General features: G+C 41.3%; 1 protein-coding gene across 1 annotated transcript in view; it reads left to right on the top strand.

Moving 5' to 3' along the window:
- slc27a6 (solute carrier family 27 member 6) overlaps window positions 1-19,726 on the top strand; it is a 32,033-nt gene extending 12,307 nt beyond the window's left edge. The window contains exons 6-11 of the mRNA XM_080419764.1: window positions 4,687-4,881; window positions 10,518-10,608; window positions 12,651-12,849; window positions 14,241-14,338; window positions 15,450-15,580; window positions 17,393-19,726. Coding sequence (XP_080275890.1) covers window positions 4,687-4,881; window positions 10,518-10,608; window positions 12,651-12,849; window positions 14,241-14,338; window positions 15,450-15,580; window positions 17,393-17,569 — 891 coding nt within the window. The 3' untranslated portion in view covers window positions 17,570-19,726. The remainder of the gene's footprint in view (window positions 1-4,686; window positions 4,882-10,517; window positions 10,609-12,650; window positions 12,850-14,240; window positions 14,339-15,449; window positions 15,581-17,392) is intronic.
- Window positions 19,727-20,730: the final 1,004 nt, after the last annotated feature.

Raw genomic sequence — 20,730 nt, 5'->3', positions numbered from 1 at the left:
ACGTATTTTTCCTTATTCTGGCCGAAAATCACCGGAGAAAATCAATGCGTTCTTTGGAATCCTGGCACTCAAGCGATGGATTTGAAAGAACGCATCGATGCGATCTTGGCACTGTATGTGTTAATACGCTTTAATCCCTGCACACACACACACACACACACACACACACACACACACACACCCACACCCACCCACACCCACACCCACACCCACACCCACACCCACACCCACACCCACACCACACCACACACACCACAGCCACACCACACCAGACACAGACACAGACACAGACACAGACACACACACACACACACACACACACACTACTGTTCCTTCTGACTGACCTCAGATCACCCTCTCTCTCTTGGGTTGGTGTTTCTGATGGGGGAAAGACTGAGGAATTCACACTAAACTCTGCAAGCTCAGACGTGTGCTGAGCTTGTAGATCAGCTATATTCATTACTTTTGTGCGACTCTCTTGTATGATGAAGTAGGGCATGAATTTACGAAAAAAACATTAAAAAGTCAAAAAATGTAGATACAAGGTTTTTGCTTGACAGCAAAAAGATACTGCATATACAGGTTACCCACACCGGATGTGTCGGCGAGCCTCATATTCTGTATGTACAGTGTCAGCCAGCTACACTGTGTGTGTGTGTGTGTGTGTGTGTGTGTGCGCGCGTGCGTATGCAGTGGTGGCAAAAGTACTAAATTTTTTGACTTTTTTGGAAAAGTATCAATACTGCAATGTAGAAGTACTCTTGTTACAAATAAAAGTCCGGAATTAAAAATTCACTTGAATAAAAGTACACAAGTATTGGTTTCAAAATGTACTTAAAGTACCAAAAGTAGAAAGTACTCATGCAGAATGTCCCATTTCACAAGTTTTCGAATGTATAAAAATCCTGTGAAAATATCAGATCTACAAGCTCACAATGCGTCACATCGCAACGCATTGTGAACTGGTAGATCGGCTATTTTCAAATGGTCGAAATATATATAGGGCTGAAGTGTGTGTGTGTGTGTGTGTGTGTGTGTGTGTGTGTGTGTGTGTGTGTGTGTGTGTGTGTGTGTGTGTGTGTGTGTGTGTGTGTGTGTGTGTGTGTGTGTGTGTGTGTGTGTGTGTGTGTGTGTGTGTGTGTGTGTGTGTGTGTGTGTGTGTGTGTGTGTGTGTGTGTGTGTGTGTGTGGGTGCGTGCATATGTGCAACGTACGCACGTGTGTGTGAATATGGTGTGGTCAAAAGCTGTCTTTGTTCAGACTTAACACTGGCCGTCTTTGACCGCGGCAGTCTGTCAGCCACGTCTACTCTACGCATGGCATTCCTTCTTACTCCCATTCGCAATGTTTACTGGGAAAACTGGTTGCTTTCTGACAATCGTTCACTGGGGAAACTTGTTTGTTTGTGTAAACAGACAGGCTACAATTGCCATCCGATTACATCACCAAAACTAGAGCCCCAAACGATGGCAGTGGGGGGGACAAGGCCGATGACTACTTTAATTTGATCCAAGTTTCTATTTGAGAACATTTAACTAATAAGAAACTTAATAAATAAATAAATATAAATAACTTATTGATAGATAAAAATAAAAATAAAGTATATAAACTTAAATAGCCTACAGTATATGAAAAGGGCATTTAACTTTAATTATGCAATGAGCAAGCAAACAAACAAGTGAATATAAAATACACACAATACACTTAAACTTTCAGAAATGGCCGATCTACGAGTCCACAACGTGTCGCGATGCAATGCATTGTGAGCTGGTAGATCTTCTCTTTTTGAAAATCTTGTGACTGGTGCATTCAAATGCTTTTAGAGAGAGGGGGAGAGAGATCCCCAGTGTATCGAGGGCCCTGTTACGGCCATATAAAAACTCCTTAAAAAAAAAAGCTCTGAAACTTTATTAGTCATTATTTACCCCCTTCAATAATACACATTAGTTTTTTTTCTTCTGTTGGCGTTCACTCTCGTTTTGAGCTTCAACAGGTGTGTGCCAATCACAGGTGTGGCACCTGAGCATGGATCCTGCTACTTTGTTGAGTTTGTGTGTGCCCCAAGCATCAACATGCCAGGTTTGTCCCTTCAGGATAAGGCCCATGCTATAGGGCAACTGGGGGATTTACGCAATTTGGGGGGGGGGGCACACGGTTAGTTGTGTGTGTTGCTCATTCCACGAAGGCACGATCCTTACAAGCTGTACCTCGTTCTAATCAGGCTTTCCAACGATGTAATGCAATACCAATTGGTATTAATGAAGGGGAGAAATACTCGACCGAAATAAAGTTTCCAAACTTTTTTTTTGCCGAGGTGTCTGCGTATTTAATCGTTAACCTATATACATTTTAGTAAATTGTTGTTAAGCTTTGCAGCCTATAGGTCTGCCTTAGGGCCCCTGGGCACTGACTCCACGGGCCCGGTCTGTAATCCGTCCATGTGTGTGACAGACTGTTCCAGATTCACCTACCCGGGGTGGAACTGTATGAGACCTGGCATGTCCTTTGTGCCAGTAGCCATGAGGATATACAACGAGACACACGTTGGTGACTCTGCCAAGTCAACTGTCACATAACTTAGAATCAAATATATACCAAGGACTTTGACCTCTAATGACACTCCAGGGTTTGGATATTGTCACTTTTCTTTTGCATTGCACTGGTTGCACTGCTTGACACCGACACTTTATTTGTCTTGGGGCGGGATACTGTGTGGACACTGTAACCTGGTTACGGTATTTTTCTGCATAGTGCAGGGTAGTTGTATAGGTGTATACTGTTGTTCTGTATTGACGGTGCTTCTTATTGTTATTTCTTGCCTTTGTAATTGCTGTATCCGACAGTACTTTCCTTACTCTGTATAGTACCTGCAGTGGTGGAAAAAGTACTACAATTTCTTACTTAACTATTTCACTGCCAAGAGTATTTTCATAAAGTACTCCCCCAGTGCCAGCAATTTGCGTTTTTTTTTTATTTTTTAATTTTGTAATTTTTCATTCAAATAAATTATCTGATTGGGTTTTTAAACCCATAATACAGTTCTACCAGTAGAGAGCAACAAATCGACACATTGATGACCTCGCTGGCTCACTCGCCCCCTCCCAAACAGGCTCACGTCACATCCGGTCATAACCGGATGTTGACATTTTCGACAATCGTTGATCGGGCTAAATTACGATGTGATACACGACTACAATGACTGATCGTCACCCAGACCAAAGAGAGTAGACGTGGACCTCTCCGTTCGTTTTTTATACCGTGTGAAAACCGTGACTTTCCCTATTCTGGCCGAAAATGACTGTGGGAAAAAAATGAGAACCGGAAACGGAATCTGCGTCATGAAACCGGAACCCAATGAGTCTGAAGGAGTCAGGAAGCGAAAGTGATCATGAAAAATAAACAGAATAGCGCGACCACAGTCAAAAGTAAAAACTCGGGATTTCTCGTGCTGGCAGGGAGGGTACTCGGGAAAAACTCTGGATATCTCGGGGCGTGGCACTGAGAGAGTTAAGTAAAGGTATCAATACTGCAATGTAGAAGTACTCTGTTACAAGTAAAAGTCCGGAATTCATAATTTACTTGAGTTAAAATACAAAAGTATTGGTATCAAAATGTACAAAAGTAGAAAGTACTCAATATGCAGAATGTCCCATTTCACAAGTTTTCAAATGTATAAAATGTATTAAAATCGATGCGATGCAACTCATTGTGAGCTTGTAGATCGGCTATTTTCCAATGGCCAAAATGTATATAGGCCTGAAGTGGTTAATGTATGTTTTGTAATAATAATCAAAATGTACAAAGTAACTAGTAACTAAAGTTTTCAAATAAATGTTGAAAAAGTACAATATCTGGATCCGAGATGTAGTGGAGTAGAAGTATTGGAAATTGGAAATACTCAAGTAAAGTACAAATACCTCAAAATTGTACTTAACTCTCTCAGTGCCACGCCCCGACATATCCCGAGTTTTTCCCGAGTACCCTCAGTGCCAGCACGAGAAATCCCGAGTTTTTACTTTTGACTGTGGTCGCGCTATTCTGTGTATTTTTCATGATCACTTTCGCTTCCTGACTACATCAGACTCACCCGGAGCCGGATGTAAAAAAAAAAAAATTCATTTCCGGGTCACGTTGTTTTTCTCCGGTGATTTTCGGCCAGAATAGGGAAAGTCACGTTTTTTCACACGTTATAAAAAACAAACGGAGAGGTCCACGTCTACTCTCTTTGGTCTGGGTGACGATCAGTCATCGTAGTCGTGTATCACATCGTAATTTAGCGCGATCAACGATTGTCAAAAATGTCAACATCCGGTTCTGACCGGATATGACGTGAGCCTGTTTGGGAGGGGGCGAGTGAGCCAGCGAGATCATCAATGTGTCGATTTGTTGCTCTCTACTGGTAGAACTGTATTATGGGTTTAAAACCCCAATCAGATCATTTATTTGAATGAAAAATTACAAAATTTAAAAATAAAAAAAACGCAAATTCCTGGCAGTTTGGGAGTACTTTATGAAAATACTCTTGGCACTGAAGTACAGTACTTACTTAAGTAAATGTACTTAGTTACTTTCCACCACTGTGTACCTGTAACTTTGTTTCCCTAACTGCTTGTGCTACCTCTGAGCGACTGAAATCCCCCCCGGCAGGCTCAATGAAGGTATCTCTCTTATCTCTCTCTCCACGCAGGTTGACGGGGAGCGGCGTCACGGCGTGCGCATGGGCGTGGGCAACGGCCTGCGGCCCGACGTGTGGCGTCGCTTCCACACACGCTTCGGGGCGGTGCGGATGTGCGAGCTGTACGGCTCCACCGAGGGGAACCTGTGCTTCATGAACCACACGGGGCGCATCGGCGCCGTGGGGCGCTCCAACGCCATCTACAGGGTGAGTGTTTTTCTACCGAGTAGGATTCTCATGCTTCATACTATACTGTAGGCTGAACAACATCGGAACTTTGGCACATCACTACTGACTGAGCGCCGTCAGGCCGATCGACTTCAGACTTGGCGTGTGTATCGCCAAGGATCCGAGTCAGAAGTCGTCGGATCAGCGGTTGTCCAGAAATATCAATAGATCCACAAATCTCTGTATATGTCTGTCTGTCGGTCTTTGTCCCTTTTAAAGGGATAGTTCACCCCAAAAAAGATTTTTTTCCTATCGATTAGTCACCCTATGGAGATTTTTTTTGTTTTTGTCACATTCCTAAGCCAATAATTTGATGACCAGCAGCGGTTCTGGTAGAAGACACAAAGCGTCTCCTTCAGACGCGTTGCTAGGTCTCTACTAGGTTGGGGGCTTAGCCCCCGCGCGCGCGTGAAATCTTTCGCGGATTTCGGCGGATTTGGGTACTTTTCCCCCCGTTTTTTGTTACTTTATTTCGGTTTTAGGGTTAGGGGTAGGGTTAGGGTAGGGTTATAGATATATAATTCAAAAAAAATTAAAATTAAAAATTAAAAACTTTTTTTTATTTTTATTATTGGTGGCTTTGGATAAAACAAATGATTGGCTTAGGAATGCGATAAAAACTAAACGGTTGTTGCGTGTACTGGCCATTTTTCAGAGACTCATATTCCAGTTGAGAATGAGAACCACTGCTCTAGTATGCCATGCTAGCCCTAAACTATTTGTCAAGTTTGATCTATTTGCCATCATGTTGACTTGTCCCCCAGCTTCCAGCAACAGTTTAGCCCTCCAGCAACTCTGAGGAAACTGACATTCAAATATTGGTTCTTTTGACACTTTTTAAAACATGTTTTATTCTTCTCATCCTTTTTATGTGTGTAGGCTATATGATGTATTTTCAGCACAGTTTTGTGTTAAACACGTTGAAACTGATTTTATTATTAATTAGAAGCCAAGTGCCTGAATGACATCCTAAAAAACAGTCTCTAAAAAAAACTATTTTTTTGTGGGTTCTTCTGATTCGAGTTTACTGGGGTCTTCTCCCTCTATTAATGCAGAATGAGTTGCTGGAACCTTTTGTCCAAAAAGGCAGTGTAGAGGTAAAGTTTTTACATTTAACAATTGTAACATTCTGTTAGAACCTGCTCATTAAAACTAAGGCGGCTGCGATTAGGGAGGTAGAGCCGATTCAATCCGCATCTCCTCCAAGCTCGGTGTGTCCTTGAGCAAGACACTGAAGACCCAAATGCTGCTTAATATTTGCCTAGTGCTGCTCCTAACAGTTAATCCATTAACTGTTAGGACGGGGAACGCATCTGTGTCTGTCATCTTTAGATTTGAGCAAAAAAGCATTATTTTACACTTTGGCTATTCAAAAATAGCAGATCTATAAGCCTGTAGCGCGGCACTCAGGCTTTGGATAAAACATTGGTGGCTATAGCCACCGAAGCCCCTGCGTAACGACGCCCCTGGTCTCCTTTGTGTCTCCTACCGGAACCGCTGCCTATCGGTCCGCTGGTCATCAAGGCTTGGATTGGCTTAGGAATGCGACAAAAACTAAAAATATCCATGAATTCAAGTCTCCATGGGGTGACTAATCGATAGAAAAAAAGTCATTTTGAGGGGTGAACTATCCCTTTAAGCCTGTATTTCAGTGGTACTCTATGGGCGGACCCGCGATCCGCATGCTCACCACGGCACAACTATCTCCGCACTCTGGGCAAATTGTAGCAAATTATACTTTTCATAATATATATTATTTGTATTATCTGCAAGGTGGTAATTACCGCGAGTCAAAAAAACTCTGTTCTATCCACTGCAGGCAGCACTGTCTGTGTGTGAGACTGCTTCTCTGTGTGAGGAGCCTACAGGTTGTTGATTGGGGTCATTGAGAGTTCAGAGTGCCGGACATGTGCGCTATACCGGCAGCTTAGCAACGGTAGGAGCCTAGATTTCAAACGTGAATGAAAATGGCACGTTCAAAGTGCATCAGTAAAAGAAAGGTGGTCACTGAAAATCGGTAAAAACGATATACTGTATATGCATTCATCCTCCCTGTACCAGATGACCAGTGGTGGAAAAAGCACTCAAAGGTTTTACTTAAGTTAAAGTATCAATACTGCAATGTAGAAATACTCTGTTACAAGTAAAAGTGCGGAATTCAAAATGTACTTGAGTAAATGTATAAAAGTATTGGCATCAAAATGCACTTAAAGTACCAAAAGTAAAAGTACTCATTATGCAGAATGTCCCATTACAAGTTTTACATTTTATAAAAATCTTTTGAAAATAGCAGATCTACAAGCTCTGTGAGCTTGTAGATCGGCTATTTTCAAATGGCCGCAATGTATATAGGGCTGAAGTGGTTAATGTATGTTTTGTAATAATAATCAAAACCTACAAAGTAACTAGTAACTAAAGTTTTCAAATAATTGTAGTGTAGAGTTAAAGTACAATATTTGCCTCTGAGATGTAGTGGAGTAGAAGTAAAAGTATTGGAAATTGGAAATACTCAAGTAAAGCACAAATACCTCAAAATTGTACTTAAGTACAGTACTTGAGTACATGTACTTAGTTACTTTCCTTACCTTCCGGCCAAAGACCCCGGCAGCTAAAAACAGTAGGTACATATTCTCATTTGTACTAACTTCCATTCGTGCCATCAATAATGGAAGCAGGAAGCATAATAGTAGCTCTTATTATCTGGATCTTGTGATCATGTCTATGTCTATGTTTATGTCTTGTGTATGTATGTTTACTGTGTCTTGGAGTTTATCTGTAACATAAATTGCTCAGTTTGGGACATAATAAACTTGAACTTGACCAATGCAGCCTATAGTAATATGCCAAGAGAGGCAGTAGCTCTGGTGGCACCAAATATTTTTGTGACGGTGTTCCGCGGCCAAACACATATTAAATGATGTGGGGGGTCCTTGACATGAAAAGGTTCGAGAACCACTGCATATACAGCAGGGAGTTTCAGCAAGAGGCAAGTCTCCCTCGGTAACCTGGATGTCCACCTCTTTCAACATGAGCACATGGCTACTTTATTTTTATCCCTAAGTGGATGGGGGGAAGGGGGGTGGGGGGTGGGAGGGGTTATTTACTAAGAATAACGCGGTGTATTATCCAGGCCGCTGGGTCACATACAGGGTAGGAAAGGCATCACTGAAAAGAGACACTGGGCTGAAGCTATAAGCCCTCCTAATCAGTGGTGGGAAAAGATTCAAGATTCAAGATGGCTTCATTTGTCATTTGTTCTCCATCTGCAAGCAGTGTTGTGTTTCTCCTAGTAAAAGACAGCAGAATTCATGAAAGAATCAAAACAAACAGTGCAGAAACATACCCTATCGACCTGAATAAAAAGTCCTAAAAACTAAGAATTCATGTTGTAAAAATAAGCATACCCAGATAAAAACAATGTATTAAAACGGAATGAATTTCATCCATAATTCATCTCATCTATTCTGATGCATAAGAATGCATACACCTCCCAAGGTTCATCTACTAGGGAGATTTGAGTTCAACAATCTGATTGCCTGGGGGAAGAAAGTGTTCCTCATCCTTTCTGTCCTTGCACTGATGCTCCTGTAACGTTCCCCAGACGGCAGAAGGGAGATCCTCAAAAGTGCTCAACATTACCCATTAAAAACCTGAGGCCGATTCCACAAATTCCTTCTAAATCAGTTGTTCTCACACTTTAAAGATAAAAAAAGAGAGAAATAGCAGATCTACAAGCTCGCAGCGCGGCACGAAGTAAAAGTGCAATATTTGCCTCTGAGATGTAGTGGAGTAATCGTAATAATAATAAACAAACAAGTTATTGAGTAGAAGTGTAAAGTATTGACAATTGGAAAAAAGTAAAAAATATAATATAGAATTGTACTTAAGTGCAGTACTTGAGTATATGTACTTCCAGCACTGGTACCAAGCAGGTACAGCAACATCCCCAAGTGTAGAAACCAGTCCCCCAGAGTACCATTAACTCTTTAACTGCCAGAGTATATACACAATCTACCCCCTTCCCTGCCATAGAAAATACATTGCAAAAATAGGTAAAATGTGAATTTTGTCTCCGTTTATTTTTTAACATTGAAGTGAATGGAGCAAAAAATCTTCGCATCGCGTTATCTCCTGCTTCCTTTGCGATAAACGAAAAATTAAAAAAGCCCCCCCAAAAAATATCGTTTTTCTCGTCGACGGCTGGCTGAGCCATGCAGAGAAAAACGAGAAATCTCGTCAATGGCAGGTAAAAGACCACTAAGGACTTTAACATGCGAGTAGTGAGTATATTGTCTGTTGGGTGGAAACCTCATATGTCCAAAACTGTAACTTTTCACGATTCAAATTCAAAAATAGCAAAAGTAGCAGATCTACAAGCTCGGCTCTGTAGTATGATCAAGTAAGGCGTTAATTTACGATGGAGATAGGAGGTTTCTGCCCGACAACAACGATGTTGTATTCAGTTGGGTAGTCAGCGAGGATAAAACAAAAAAGAGCCTGGAGCACAGAATGGTTGTCTGTGCGTTAATCCCTCAAAGCTGCTGTAAGGTTAAGAGCATTAACCTTACAGTTTTACTGATCAGCCAAAACAGAAGGCACTTAAATCATCTTTGCCCCCTTTTCTGGTAATTTGATTATATTCTTACGAAACTCCTTTCCTCTCCTGAACATTTGGACGTTGCACATGGCACTTTCTTGCAATTATACGTTTAAAGTCGTGCTTTGTACAAAGCACTCAGTGGTTCTCAACCTTTTGAGGCCGTGACCCCCCAAAATAATCATATTTGAACGGGGGACCCCCCACCCTGACAAGCACTTGGAATTGTAGGAGTCGAGGCGTTACATTTAGTTTGACTCGGTTCCACAGATAAATATTGTGAAAATAGAAGATCTACAAGCTCACAACGCGAGCTTGTAGATCGGCTATTTTCAAAATTGTTGCCTATTTCTTATATTATTTGACAATTTGGCTGCTGGTGTTTCCAAAAAACACGGCTGTTTTTCAAATTACATTTTACATTTTCATTTTGAAATGTGGTTAAAGCAGCACTTTTTAAAAATGAATAAAATGCAATTTTGTCCAATCTGTATGGTAGAGTATGTTAATACAATATAACCCACACACAGCTGTGGTGGTGGTTGGGTAGGACACCTACTGGTTGACAAGTGGTACTGCCTGAAGGTCAAAATTCAATTTCAGGCGTTTACTCAGTGTTAGAAATGTCAACCCTCACGTGGGGTAGTTCATGGAAGTTTGAATTTCAAGGACCCTTTATATGCATTAGATTAGACCACGGACCCCCATTTGATGCTATTTTTTTTAAATCTCTGGAAGCCTAATCTACACTGTTAACTGTGATCATTTAACTCTGAGAGTGTACAAATGACAGACCCTTTGAGAACCACTGTTGTAGACGCCTTGGCATTTGACCAGCGGCATAAAAAAATTATGGCTTTGTGTTCAAAATTAAGAAATTGATGTACTTGGATTGAATGCTGATTTGTTTTTCGTTTCCCCATTGGTCCAATAATGAAAAAAACTAAATGAAATGAAAGCTAAACCCCACTCAAAAACTGTTGTTTTTTTCCTTGTGTTTTTGACCTGTTTGACACAGCTCCTGTTCAAGTATGACTTGGTGCAGTATGACCTGGTGAAAGACGAACCTGTGAAAGATCCCAACGGTTTCTGTCAGCGAGTGAAGAAAGGTAAGCCCACCACCCAGTACTTTCCTCAAGTACCTTACTAGAGTTCAATCTTGAGGTACAATTTACTTTGCTTGATTATTTGTTTGATACTTACTGTTTGATGCAGTAGGGCCCTGTGGCTAAACCACATAACGCCAGTGCAAGGCACGTTTCAGGATCATTCCCCCTACTTGCCTGTTTGTCTACACACTAGGGCTGCACAATTAATCAAATTGTAATTGGGATCACAATTTTAGCTTCCCACAATTACATTCATATGATCGTCCGATTATTGATATTTAAAGTGTGATGCATTGTGAGCTTGTAGATCGACTATTTTCGGCACGCAAAACTGTCATACGACAAAGTATCAGTTAAAATGTCCACTAGTGAGGTTCAGCAGTTTTATTCACATTCATCATGCAGGTACAATGAATGGAGTAAAATACTTAATATTTTGCTCATTGGAGATACACTGGAGTAAAAACAAACATTATTTACATCTGCAAAGATGTGTTAATTAGCAGAAATATTGAAAGGTGAAAGCAGTGCTCTGTTGTTGTCATTTAGTGTTAAGTTTTGGTATTTATTCTCGAGGCCCAGTTTTATTTTGATTCAAAACCATTTTTGTCATTAAACTCAATGAATAATCGTGATAAATAATCGTGATCTCAATATTAAATCTAAATAATCGTGATACTCATTTTGGCCATAATGGTGCAGCCCCATAGCAAATTATCTAGCGCTGACTTTGCGTGCGGGGTGTGCTGGTCTTAAAATGAGTTGTGGTCTCGTGCGATCACGGCGCAATGCTGTTTTCCCCGCAGACTTTTTGCTTCAAGTTTAAGACCAGCTCCAAGCTGGTCTTGTCGTGTGGCCGCAGTGAGGTGCAGGTGTTGCGTTGTTATTTAACCCATTAAAACCGGGAAAGCATCTGTGTCACTTTAGTTTTGAACCACAACCACCTTAACCATTATTTTATACTTTGGTTATTCAAAAAATGGCAGATCTACAAGCTCATAGTGCGGCACACATTTCTGACCACACACATTGCAACTTAACCGCTCCACACAGTTCTTGCTTATGAGTCCCTCCTTTAGGCAGCACAAACAGATTCCCTTCTCCTTTATGAATCTTTCCCTTGTGCAATGTTCCTTCAAACTGTGTGCACTTGTCCAATAAGTGACTGCTCCTTTTGCAGTACAAACACACTTGGTAAGTAGGGGGAGGGGAGGAGTGTGCGTCCATTCTGACGTTGCCTTTCCTTCCTTCACAACAACATTTGTGGCAAAACTGCTTCCTCTTTGCTCCTTCTGACCCTCTATCTGGCTTGGAGCTGCACCTCTATTTCCTGAATGTTGTCAAACAACAGTGGTGGAAGAAGTACTCGGATATTTTACTTAAGTACAAGTAGCAATATCACAACATAAAAATACTCTGTTACAAGTAAAAGGCCTGTGTTCAAAATGTTACTTGAGTAAAAGTACAAAAGTATCAAAATATACTTAAAGTACAAAATGTTTGAAAATAGCCTCGGTATTAAATGGGGCTAAAGTGGTTTATTCATGTTTTATAATATAATAATCTATATCTGCAAAGTAACTAGTAACTAAAGTTTTCAAACAATTGTAGTGGAGATGTAGTGGAGTACAAGTAAAAGTATTGAAAATTGGAAATACTCCAGTAAAGTCAAAAATACCCCAAATTGTACTTAAGTACAGTACTTGAGTAAATGTACTTAGTTACTTTACACCACTGCCAAACAATGGATCTGAAACAATTCTGACTCGCTTTTCAATAAATTGAACCAGATCGTTAAACATTGCCCTATGACCCCTTCGCCCTTGCAGGTCACAGGCAGTGCTTCTCCACTTTTCTCGAAGTTTATATGGCAACTTTAAAACAATGTTTCTCATATTACATGTCAATAGGCTATTTTAGGCGCTGGATACTATCATACAACTACGTATAAATCTGTCTCCATAGAAAGGGATGTTTGAACAGCGCCCATGTATAGATCCTGCCTCCTGTCTCAAGTTTAGTTTTTGTTTTTCTCCCCCCAGGCGAGACGGGACTGCTGCTGTCGAAGGTGAGCGCCACCAGCCCGTTCTTCGGCTATGCCGGCAGCAAAGTACTGACGGAGAGGAAGCTGATGCGAAACGTGTTTGTGACGGGCGACGCCTACGTCAACACAGGGGACCTGATGGCCGAGGACCAGGACGACTTCATCTGCTTCAAAGACAGAGTGGGAGACACCTACAGGTAGACGAGAGGAAAAGGCATAGTTCACCTAAAAAATGACATATTTTCTATCAATTACACACCCCATGGAGCATTTAATTCATGGAGATTATTCTGTTTTTGTCGCATTCCTGAACCAATAATTTGCTAACCGGCGGTCTCTCCGGTAGGAGACTCAAAGAGTCTCCTTTTAGTCTCCTACCGGATACATTAGCATCTCTCCGCCGGTAGTCAAATTATTGGCTTAGGAATGCGACAAAAATTAAAAGAATCTCCATGAATGCAATGCTTCATTGGGTGTGTAATTGATAGAAATAAGATTTGTTTTTGGGTGAACTACTCCTTTAAGGTCATATTGTGTAACTGCTTCAATGAAACAAAAGTAATTTTTTGATAGAATCTTTCATTGGTATTTTACAAATGTGTTCTTCTCCAAACACTATGAAATAAAAAGTGTCTCTCCCTGACACGTGCCAAAATGACAAGCACCAGAAATGTACCGGAAATCTTATTTAAATTATTGCTGTATTTTAAAATTAATAAATACAGTTTCTGACAACTTGTGGGTGCGTTCCAAAAATATCCTCTGGCGCTAGGACCGTTTTTGAGCGGTACTTCCGTATAGACAAACGCTGTAATGACAATGGAGCTACCAGATGGTGTCGTCAAAAAGACTAAAACGAATGTTCCACATATTTAACCACTTAAACCCCAGCATCCGTATTGTGGTGAAAGCTTTCGCAGAAAATAGCACATCGACAAGCTCACAACGCGCCTCAAAGCGACTCGTTGTGAGCTTGTCGATTGGCTATTTTCAGCAAAGATATTTCATGTAGAGCGAAACCTGAAAATATACTAGTATAGAGCCCTGAGGGACTATAGGGTTCAAGTGGTTAAAGCAGCACTATGTAACTTTTTAACAACTATATAGCATATGTTTAAGCATGTTTAAGCAATAGCGGTCATCCTTCCATACATGTATAGACCCTGCTAGGGGCTTGACTGTATTACTATGCAGGGGCGTAGCCACGGGTGGGCCTGGGTGGGCCGCACACATAGAACACATAGAAAGCTTTTAATTAAATAACATAACCCTAACCTAAAAAACAAAATAAAGTAACCAAAAACCAGAAAAAAGTGACAAAATCCGCCAAAAAAACTAAAATGTCGGCACGCGCGTGCATGCGTTCCCACCCACTCTCGCCTAGGCCCGGCCTAAACTAGCGTTCTGGCTACGCCACTGTTACCATGTATAGGGGAGACAGTGAGTTTCATCAAGGCATTTGCCAAGGCACCAAGGCAGAACTGCCAGTCAAAGCGAAGACTGGCCAATCACAGCGCCTCCTCGCCGGACATGCTTGCAGAGACTCTTGGGTAATGAATTGTGTTGTGTTTGCATTGGCTGATGTCAGGTGGAAAGGTGAAAATGTGGCGACCACTGAAGTGGCGGAAACACTTGGACTGGTAGACTTCATCCAGGAAGTCAATGTTTACGGCGTGGAAATTACAGGTATTGTGTGTGTGTGTGTGTGTGTGTGTGTGTGTGTGTGTGTGTGTGTGTGTGTGTGTGTGTGTGTGTGTGTGTGTGTGTGTGTGTGTGTGTGTGTGTGTGTGTGTGTGTGTGTGTGAGCGTGAGCGTGAGCTATTATTCTGTAAATCTATTCAGCTGATATGGTCATGGGTTATGTTTGCCTGGGAGCTTCTTTTAACATTTTCAGTGTGCAGACTTTATTCTTTCTTATATTATCCACTGTTGGTCCTGCACCTGCCGTCCAGTGGATGTGCCAGTTTTATTGTTTCTATGGGTTATGTTTGGCACGTTTCAAAATGATTTATTTAAAACTATCAGCCCATGGTAGAAGTCTGTAGCACCACAGGGAAAAAACTTAAATGAGCAGGAGCACTTCACCCATTTTCATCCTTGTCATCATATAATTGGTCCTCACTAATAAGGCTGCAGTATAAGATGGCACCATTTCTCTGTGTCTCATTGGTGGGCTTGTGACATCAATGACAGGGATTCCAAGCTTCCAGCCTCTCTCTTTCTGGAAAGTTAGCATGCTGAAATAAAAGACATTGTTCTTGCACAAAAAAGGTTTGAATTCCTGCTTACCGATTTGGTTAGGAGCAGCTTTGAGGATGTGTTGACAATGAGGTGTGTGGTCTACGGCACGGGTCTTCAACGTTTTTTAAGGCCAAGGACCCCTTAGCTGAGAGAGAGATGAAGCAGAGACCCCCCACTACATATTGGATTCATGTTAAATGTGCGTTTTCATTGACATTTAACGACTTAAACCCTCAATACTTTGTAAACTTGACCTTTGGCTCGGTACTTGGTCTGCTCTTTTTTCCCTGTACACCAAACCTCTTTGCCGAAAATAGCAGATCTACAAGCTCACACGCGTTGTGAGCTTGTAGATTTCGGCTAATGTTAGAATAAGGATGCGAGGGGTTCAAGTGGTTAATGTAAAAATATAAAAAGTAAAGGTGCTATCACACAAAGATTTGCCCCCCCCCCCCCCTGCAGTATCTCTGAGGACCCCCTAGGGGTCCCGGAACCCCTGTTGAAAACCCCTTGGTCCACACAGTACTGAACAGAGATGTGTGTGTGTGGTCCACAGGAAATGAAGGCAGAGCAGGGATGGCTGCTGTCATCATAAGAGCGGATCATACGTTTGACGGGGAGAAACTGTTTGAACGCGTGGTGAACGATCTACCAGCCTACGCCCGTCCCATCTTCATACGCATTCAGGTAAGAACTGACAATCTTTTATTTGTCGTTACTTTTCACCCCTTTTTGTCCGCAATGTAGTCGTTATGCCAATTCATTTCCTCCCCACATTTCTCTGTGTTGTGTCCCACTGGCTCACCTGCCAGTGAGGAGCCCCCATCGGGAGGATGTCGCGCGGCCTCCGTCCTACTCCTCCCGCCCAACACTCCCCACTGACAGGTGCCCCCCAGCCCGTACAATTACGTGCAGTGACAAATATCACCCGCTCGGCTTCCCTCCCGCAAACACGGACAGACACTCGACAAAGCTGGATGCAGCATGGTGGATTCGAACCCCTTGACTCTGCGGTAGTGGGGCAGGTACTTTACCACTGTGCCACCCGAGCGCCCACCCATAGAATACTTAACCCGGAAAAAAAGAGGGGACCTAGTATAGTGCCCTGTGGGACTGTGTGGTTAACCCATTAAGACCTGAGGCCGCTTCTAAACATTTTCTAAATCCTCCAGTTTTTCGGAAAAAAATGTAAAAAAAATAATTTTCACGATTTTTCAAAAATAGCAGATCTACAAGCTCGTAGCGCGGCACTCGGTGCCGCGCTATGAGCTTGTATATCTGCTATTTTTGAATAGGCTAAAGAAATCTAAAAGTGACACAGATGCGTTCCAGGTATTAATGGGTTTTAAATGGATAGTTCACTGTTTTACATTTAAAAAACAACTTTTCTCTCAACTCTCCCGAGGATTCAAATGTAATGCATGTGGCCGAGAGAATTTGTTTTGGCTGAGTTTCCCAGCTCAAACCACCTTGAGCCATCCTAGCCTAATGAAGTGGTCTGGGGTTACTGTAGGTGAGACCTGGGTTTCAAGTTTAGAAGCAATATCACAAGCTTAAAATGACCTTGATACCATTGAAAATGTGCCAGCTGTTAACAGTGTTGTGAGGTAGAATAAGGCCAGGGTTATGCCATGACCATGGAAAAATACACATTTCTGATGTGCTGGCGTGACACCTCAATCAGTGTCAGTAAACAGTTTGAAGGGATAGTTCACCCCAAAAAATACTTTGTTACGATTAGTCACCCCATGAAGACTTGAATACATGGATATTTTTTTAGTTTTTGCGGTAGGAGACGCAAAGGAGACTCTTTGTGTCTCCTACCGGAACCGCTGCCGGTCATCAAATAATTGGCTTAGGAATGCGACGAAAAAAAACAACCCATGAAGTCTCCATGGGGTGACTAATCGCTAGAAAAAAAGTTAGTTTGGGAGTGAACTATCCCTTTAATTATCATTCTAAATCATGCTTGTGATTTATTACACTGCATGTAATAATCATACAAACATTTCTGGGTGTCAAAATATCTTTGAGTGGAACATGCACAGCTGTAATTCGAGTGGTGAGCTGCATGGTGTGATCACATGACCTCAGGTTCAAGTCTGTCTCCAGCTAGGAAGATGCGTTCCAGATACGCTATAAAGCTGGGGTTTAAAACCTTTTTTCCTTGAAGCCCCCCTTCTTACATCTGATAAAGCTGAGACCTCCAGTGCACGTACATACACGCACTTGTGTTGTTCAGCCCTCTGCTAGTTTTGCAACATTCTTTTTAACGATGTTAGTGTGCTGCACAATGATGTTGCATGTGGGAGTTAGTTGTTTAAAATGTTGGATAAACAGACAAGACCTTACACCCCCCCCCTTTTAATATTTGCTCCCGGACCACTGCTGTATCCCCCCTAGCTGCAAATAAATAAATATTATATTTATTATTATTGCTGTTGTTGTTGTCGTTGTTGCTGATGATGGTAAATTGTGTTTCATTGTGTTTCATTGCAGGAATACATGGAGATAACCGGCACTTTCAAGCAACAGAAATTCCAGCTGGTGAAGAGCGGCTTCGACCCGTCCACCATCACGGAGCCGCTGTATTTCTTGGATTCCTCGGAGAAGTGCTACGTTCCGCTCACACACATCTTGTACCAGAGTATCCTGGCGGGAGACAGGAAGTTGTAATAAACACTTTGACAATGTCTTAACAAACGCCCCAACGGGCCACGGTTCGGGACGCCATGCGTTTCGTAATGGTGACGCGCGCTGCCGAGGTCGACCCGATGTTTTAAACCGAAAGCAGGTATGTGTCAGGAAGAGGACGTAGTTCGTTTTGGAACTGTGTCCATGTTGCGTTGAACATATTTGTCGACTGTGACAAAAGCCAGTAACCTTTTAAGCCTGATTTAGTTCCACGCTGATGTCTTCTCGCAACAGAAATAGGCGATCTACAAGCTCACAACGCGTCCTAGCACGACACATTGTGAGCTTGTGGATTGCCTATTTCCGACGAAGTACAATGTAAGGGGCCATGTCCACAGAAAGCATGTTATGAGTGGAGGAGCGTTTACGATATCATGTCCATAACGCACGCACTCAGCGTTTATTGACAGCCGCAACGGGGCAGGGGTTCTCAAACCTTTTCATGTCAAGGACCCCCAAATTGATATGTATTTGGCCATGGACCCCCATCTGAAAATGTTTTGTGCCAGGGACCCCCAGAAGAGAAGATTTATGTAAAAAAAATCTAAACGATTAAAAAGTTCCCAAACATTTTCTATATTTTTCAAAAATAGCAGATGTGCAAGTTCGCAGCGCGGCACAAAGTGATGCACTGTGAGCTTGTAGATCTGCTATTTTTGAATAGCCAACGCTAAAATCTAAATTGGCACGGATGCTTTCCAGGTTTTAATGGGTTAAGAAGGGGATTTATTTTATTTTTTATTTTATTTTATTTTATTTTTTTACATGGCGTTAAAACATTACCACACTTACCTGAATAGTTCAATCAATGTCGACGAAATGTCATTGTGTGTCATTGAGTCATGGGCATTAGAATTTGACCAGAGGCTTGAAAATAGCTTGAAAAGTCAAACCATCTTCAGCTTGACCTTTCAAATGAATCCGCGTTTTCAAATGGCAACGATAGCCGATCTACAAGCTCAAATCTATGCTATTGTTTTTGATAGATTTGGTTTAGAGGTAAAAGAAAAGGAGGGGGCCTATTATAGACCCTTGGATCTATAATAGGGTCATATAATAGGGTCATAGCGCGGCACCGAGTGCTGCGCTATGAGCTAGTAGATCTGCTATTTAAAAAAATCTTGAACTTTTGTGCAAATCTTTGAATACATATATTGTTTTGAAACAACATTTTTAACTCAAATCTTTGCTTCTGGGGGGTCCCTGGAACAACATATTCTGATGGAGATCGGCGGCCAAAAACATAATTTTGGGGGTCCTTGACATGAAAATGTTTGAGCACCACTGATATAGCAACAATAGTTTTTCAGAAAAATTAAGACATTTGTTGAGACTTTTGACAATTACAAATGGTCGCTTAAAATTACAAAAGGTCGCATATTCAAAGATGTTCAAAAACAAATTTTTATGATTTTTCAAAAATAGCAGATCTACAAGCTCATAGCGCGGTGCCATGCTATGAGCTTGTAGATCTGCTATTTTTGAATAGCCAAAGAAATCTAAAATGACAGAGATCCGTTCCCAGTCTTAATGGGTTAAACAAGTAGTTCACTCAAAAATGACTTATTTTCTCTCAATTACACACCACATGAAGCCTTGAATTCATGGAGATGTTTTAGTTTTTGTTGCATTCCTGAGCCAATAATTTGATGACCGGCCGAGTCTATCCGGTAGGAGACTCAATTGAGTCTTCTACGGAGCAGCCACCCGGTCATCGAATTATTGGCTCAGGAATGCGTTTTTAACAAAAACATCTCCACGAATTCAAGGCTTCATGGGGTGTGTAATTGAGAGAAAATAAGTACTTTTTTGGTCGAACTACTCCTTTAATATACACTATACTCCGTCGTATGAGGTGTCAGTGTCCCAGACAGAAAATAGCAGTGAGCTCACAGATCAGCTATTTTCCGCGAGCGACATAATGTAATAATGTGACATAAGTAATTTATGAATCGGACGTTAATCTCACAGTGCTTGTGACTCTCAGCGCTTGTGTGGAATACACTGAGACCAAGTTGGACCTAATAATACCTGGGACTCAATTGTGTATGATTGGGACAACATGGAAATAATGTAGCCTTTGTGTATAAAAGTATATGAAAAAATATGTATTTTCATAATTTGTTCTTAACCCCAGATTGTGAAAAAATATGTATTTTCATAATTTGTTCTTAACCCCAGATTGTGAATGGTTTGTTTATGTGACATTTTATAAATAACAGTTTTTTTTCTACAATACTGTGTGTGTGTGTGTGTGTGTGTGTGTGTGTGTGTGTGTGTGTGTGTGTGTGTGTGTGTGTGTGTGTGTGTGTGTGTGTGTGTGTGTGTGTGTGTGTGTGTGTGTGTGTGTGTGTGTGTGTGTGTGTGTGTGTGTGTGTGTGTGTGCGCGCCTCGTTTCCAGCCTTTTCTCATCTCGCCTGGTAACAACCTAGCAGAGTGTCTAATAGGGCAGTGTTTCTCAAACCTTTACATGTGAAGGGATACAAGAAGAGTGGGCACCTCTATGTAAAATATGCCGAAAATGTAAAAAATTATATATATTTAAAAAAATTGTCTTAATTTAAAAGTTAAAGCTCTATATTCTGATAGTAATCATAGTTATAGAGTGTTTGTTCAGTAACAGGAGTCTGTCTCTACAGCTCTTTAATAAACAGAAAACACATAGTCAGGTAGATGACAAAATGTCAGCCAATCAGGAGAGAGTACCCATTTATCAGCTTTTTTTTAATAGCTTTCAAGTTACAATGTCCATCCTGATTGGATACAATTGGTATCCCGACTTGAAAATGCATTTTCTGTTTAATAAAGCGCTGGATAGACATGGAGACTACTGTTACTGAACAAACACTCTATACAGCAATGAGTACTATCAGAATGTAGAGCTATTTAACACTTATTTTAATCAAAGAAAATCACTTACCCCACCTTTTAAGTAGTGTAAAATATATAATACATGATTTGAACATGCATAGTATATCATTGTCAGACTTCTTGTCTATGCCCAAAAGGATTGGATAAAGGTTTTGTAGCAATTTGGAGCAATTGTAGAAATACGGGACGGGACCTTAATGGTTGAATGTCCAAGCATGTTCTAATCATATATAGGTTACTTCACATTACTTAAGACCATTTCCCAAATATAT

Source organism: Gymnoscopelus braueri (assembly GCF_963280865.1).
Source record: "Gymnoscopelus braueri genome assembly, chromosome: 22".
In the NCBI taxonomy this organism is placed as follows: Eukaryota; Metazoa; Chordata; class Actinopteri; order Myctophiformes; family Myctophidae; genus Gymnoscopelus; species Gymnoscopelus braueri.
This window is presented reverse-complemented; position numbering and strand designations above follow the sequence as displayed.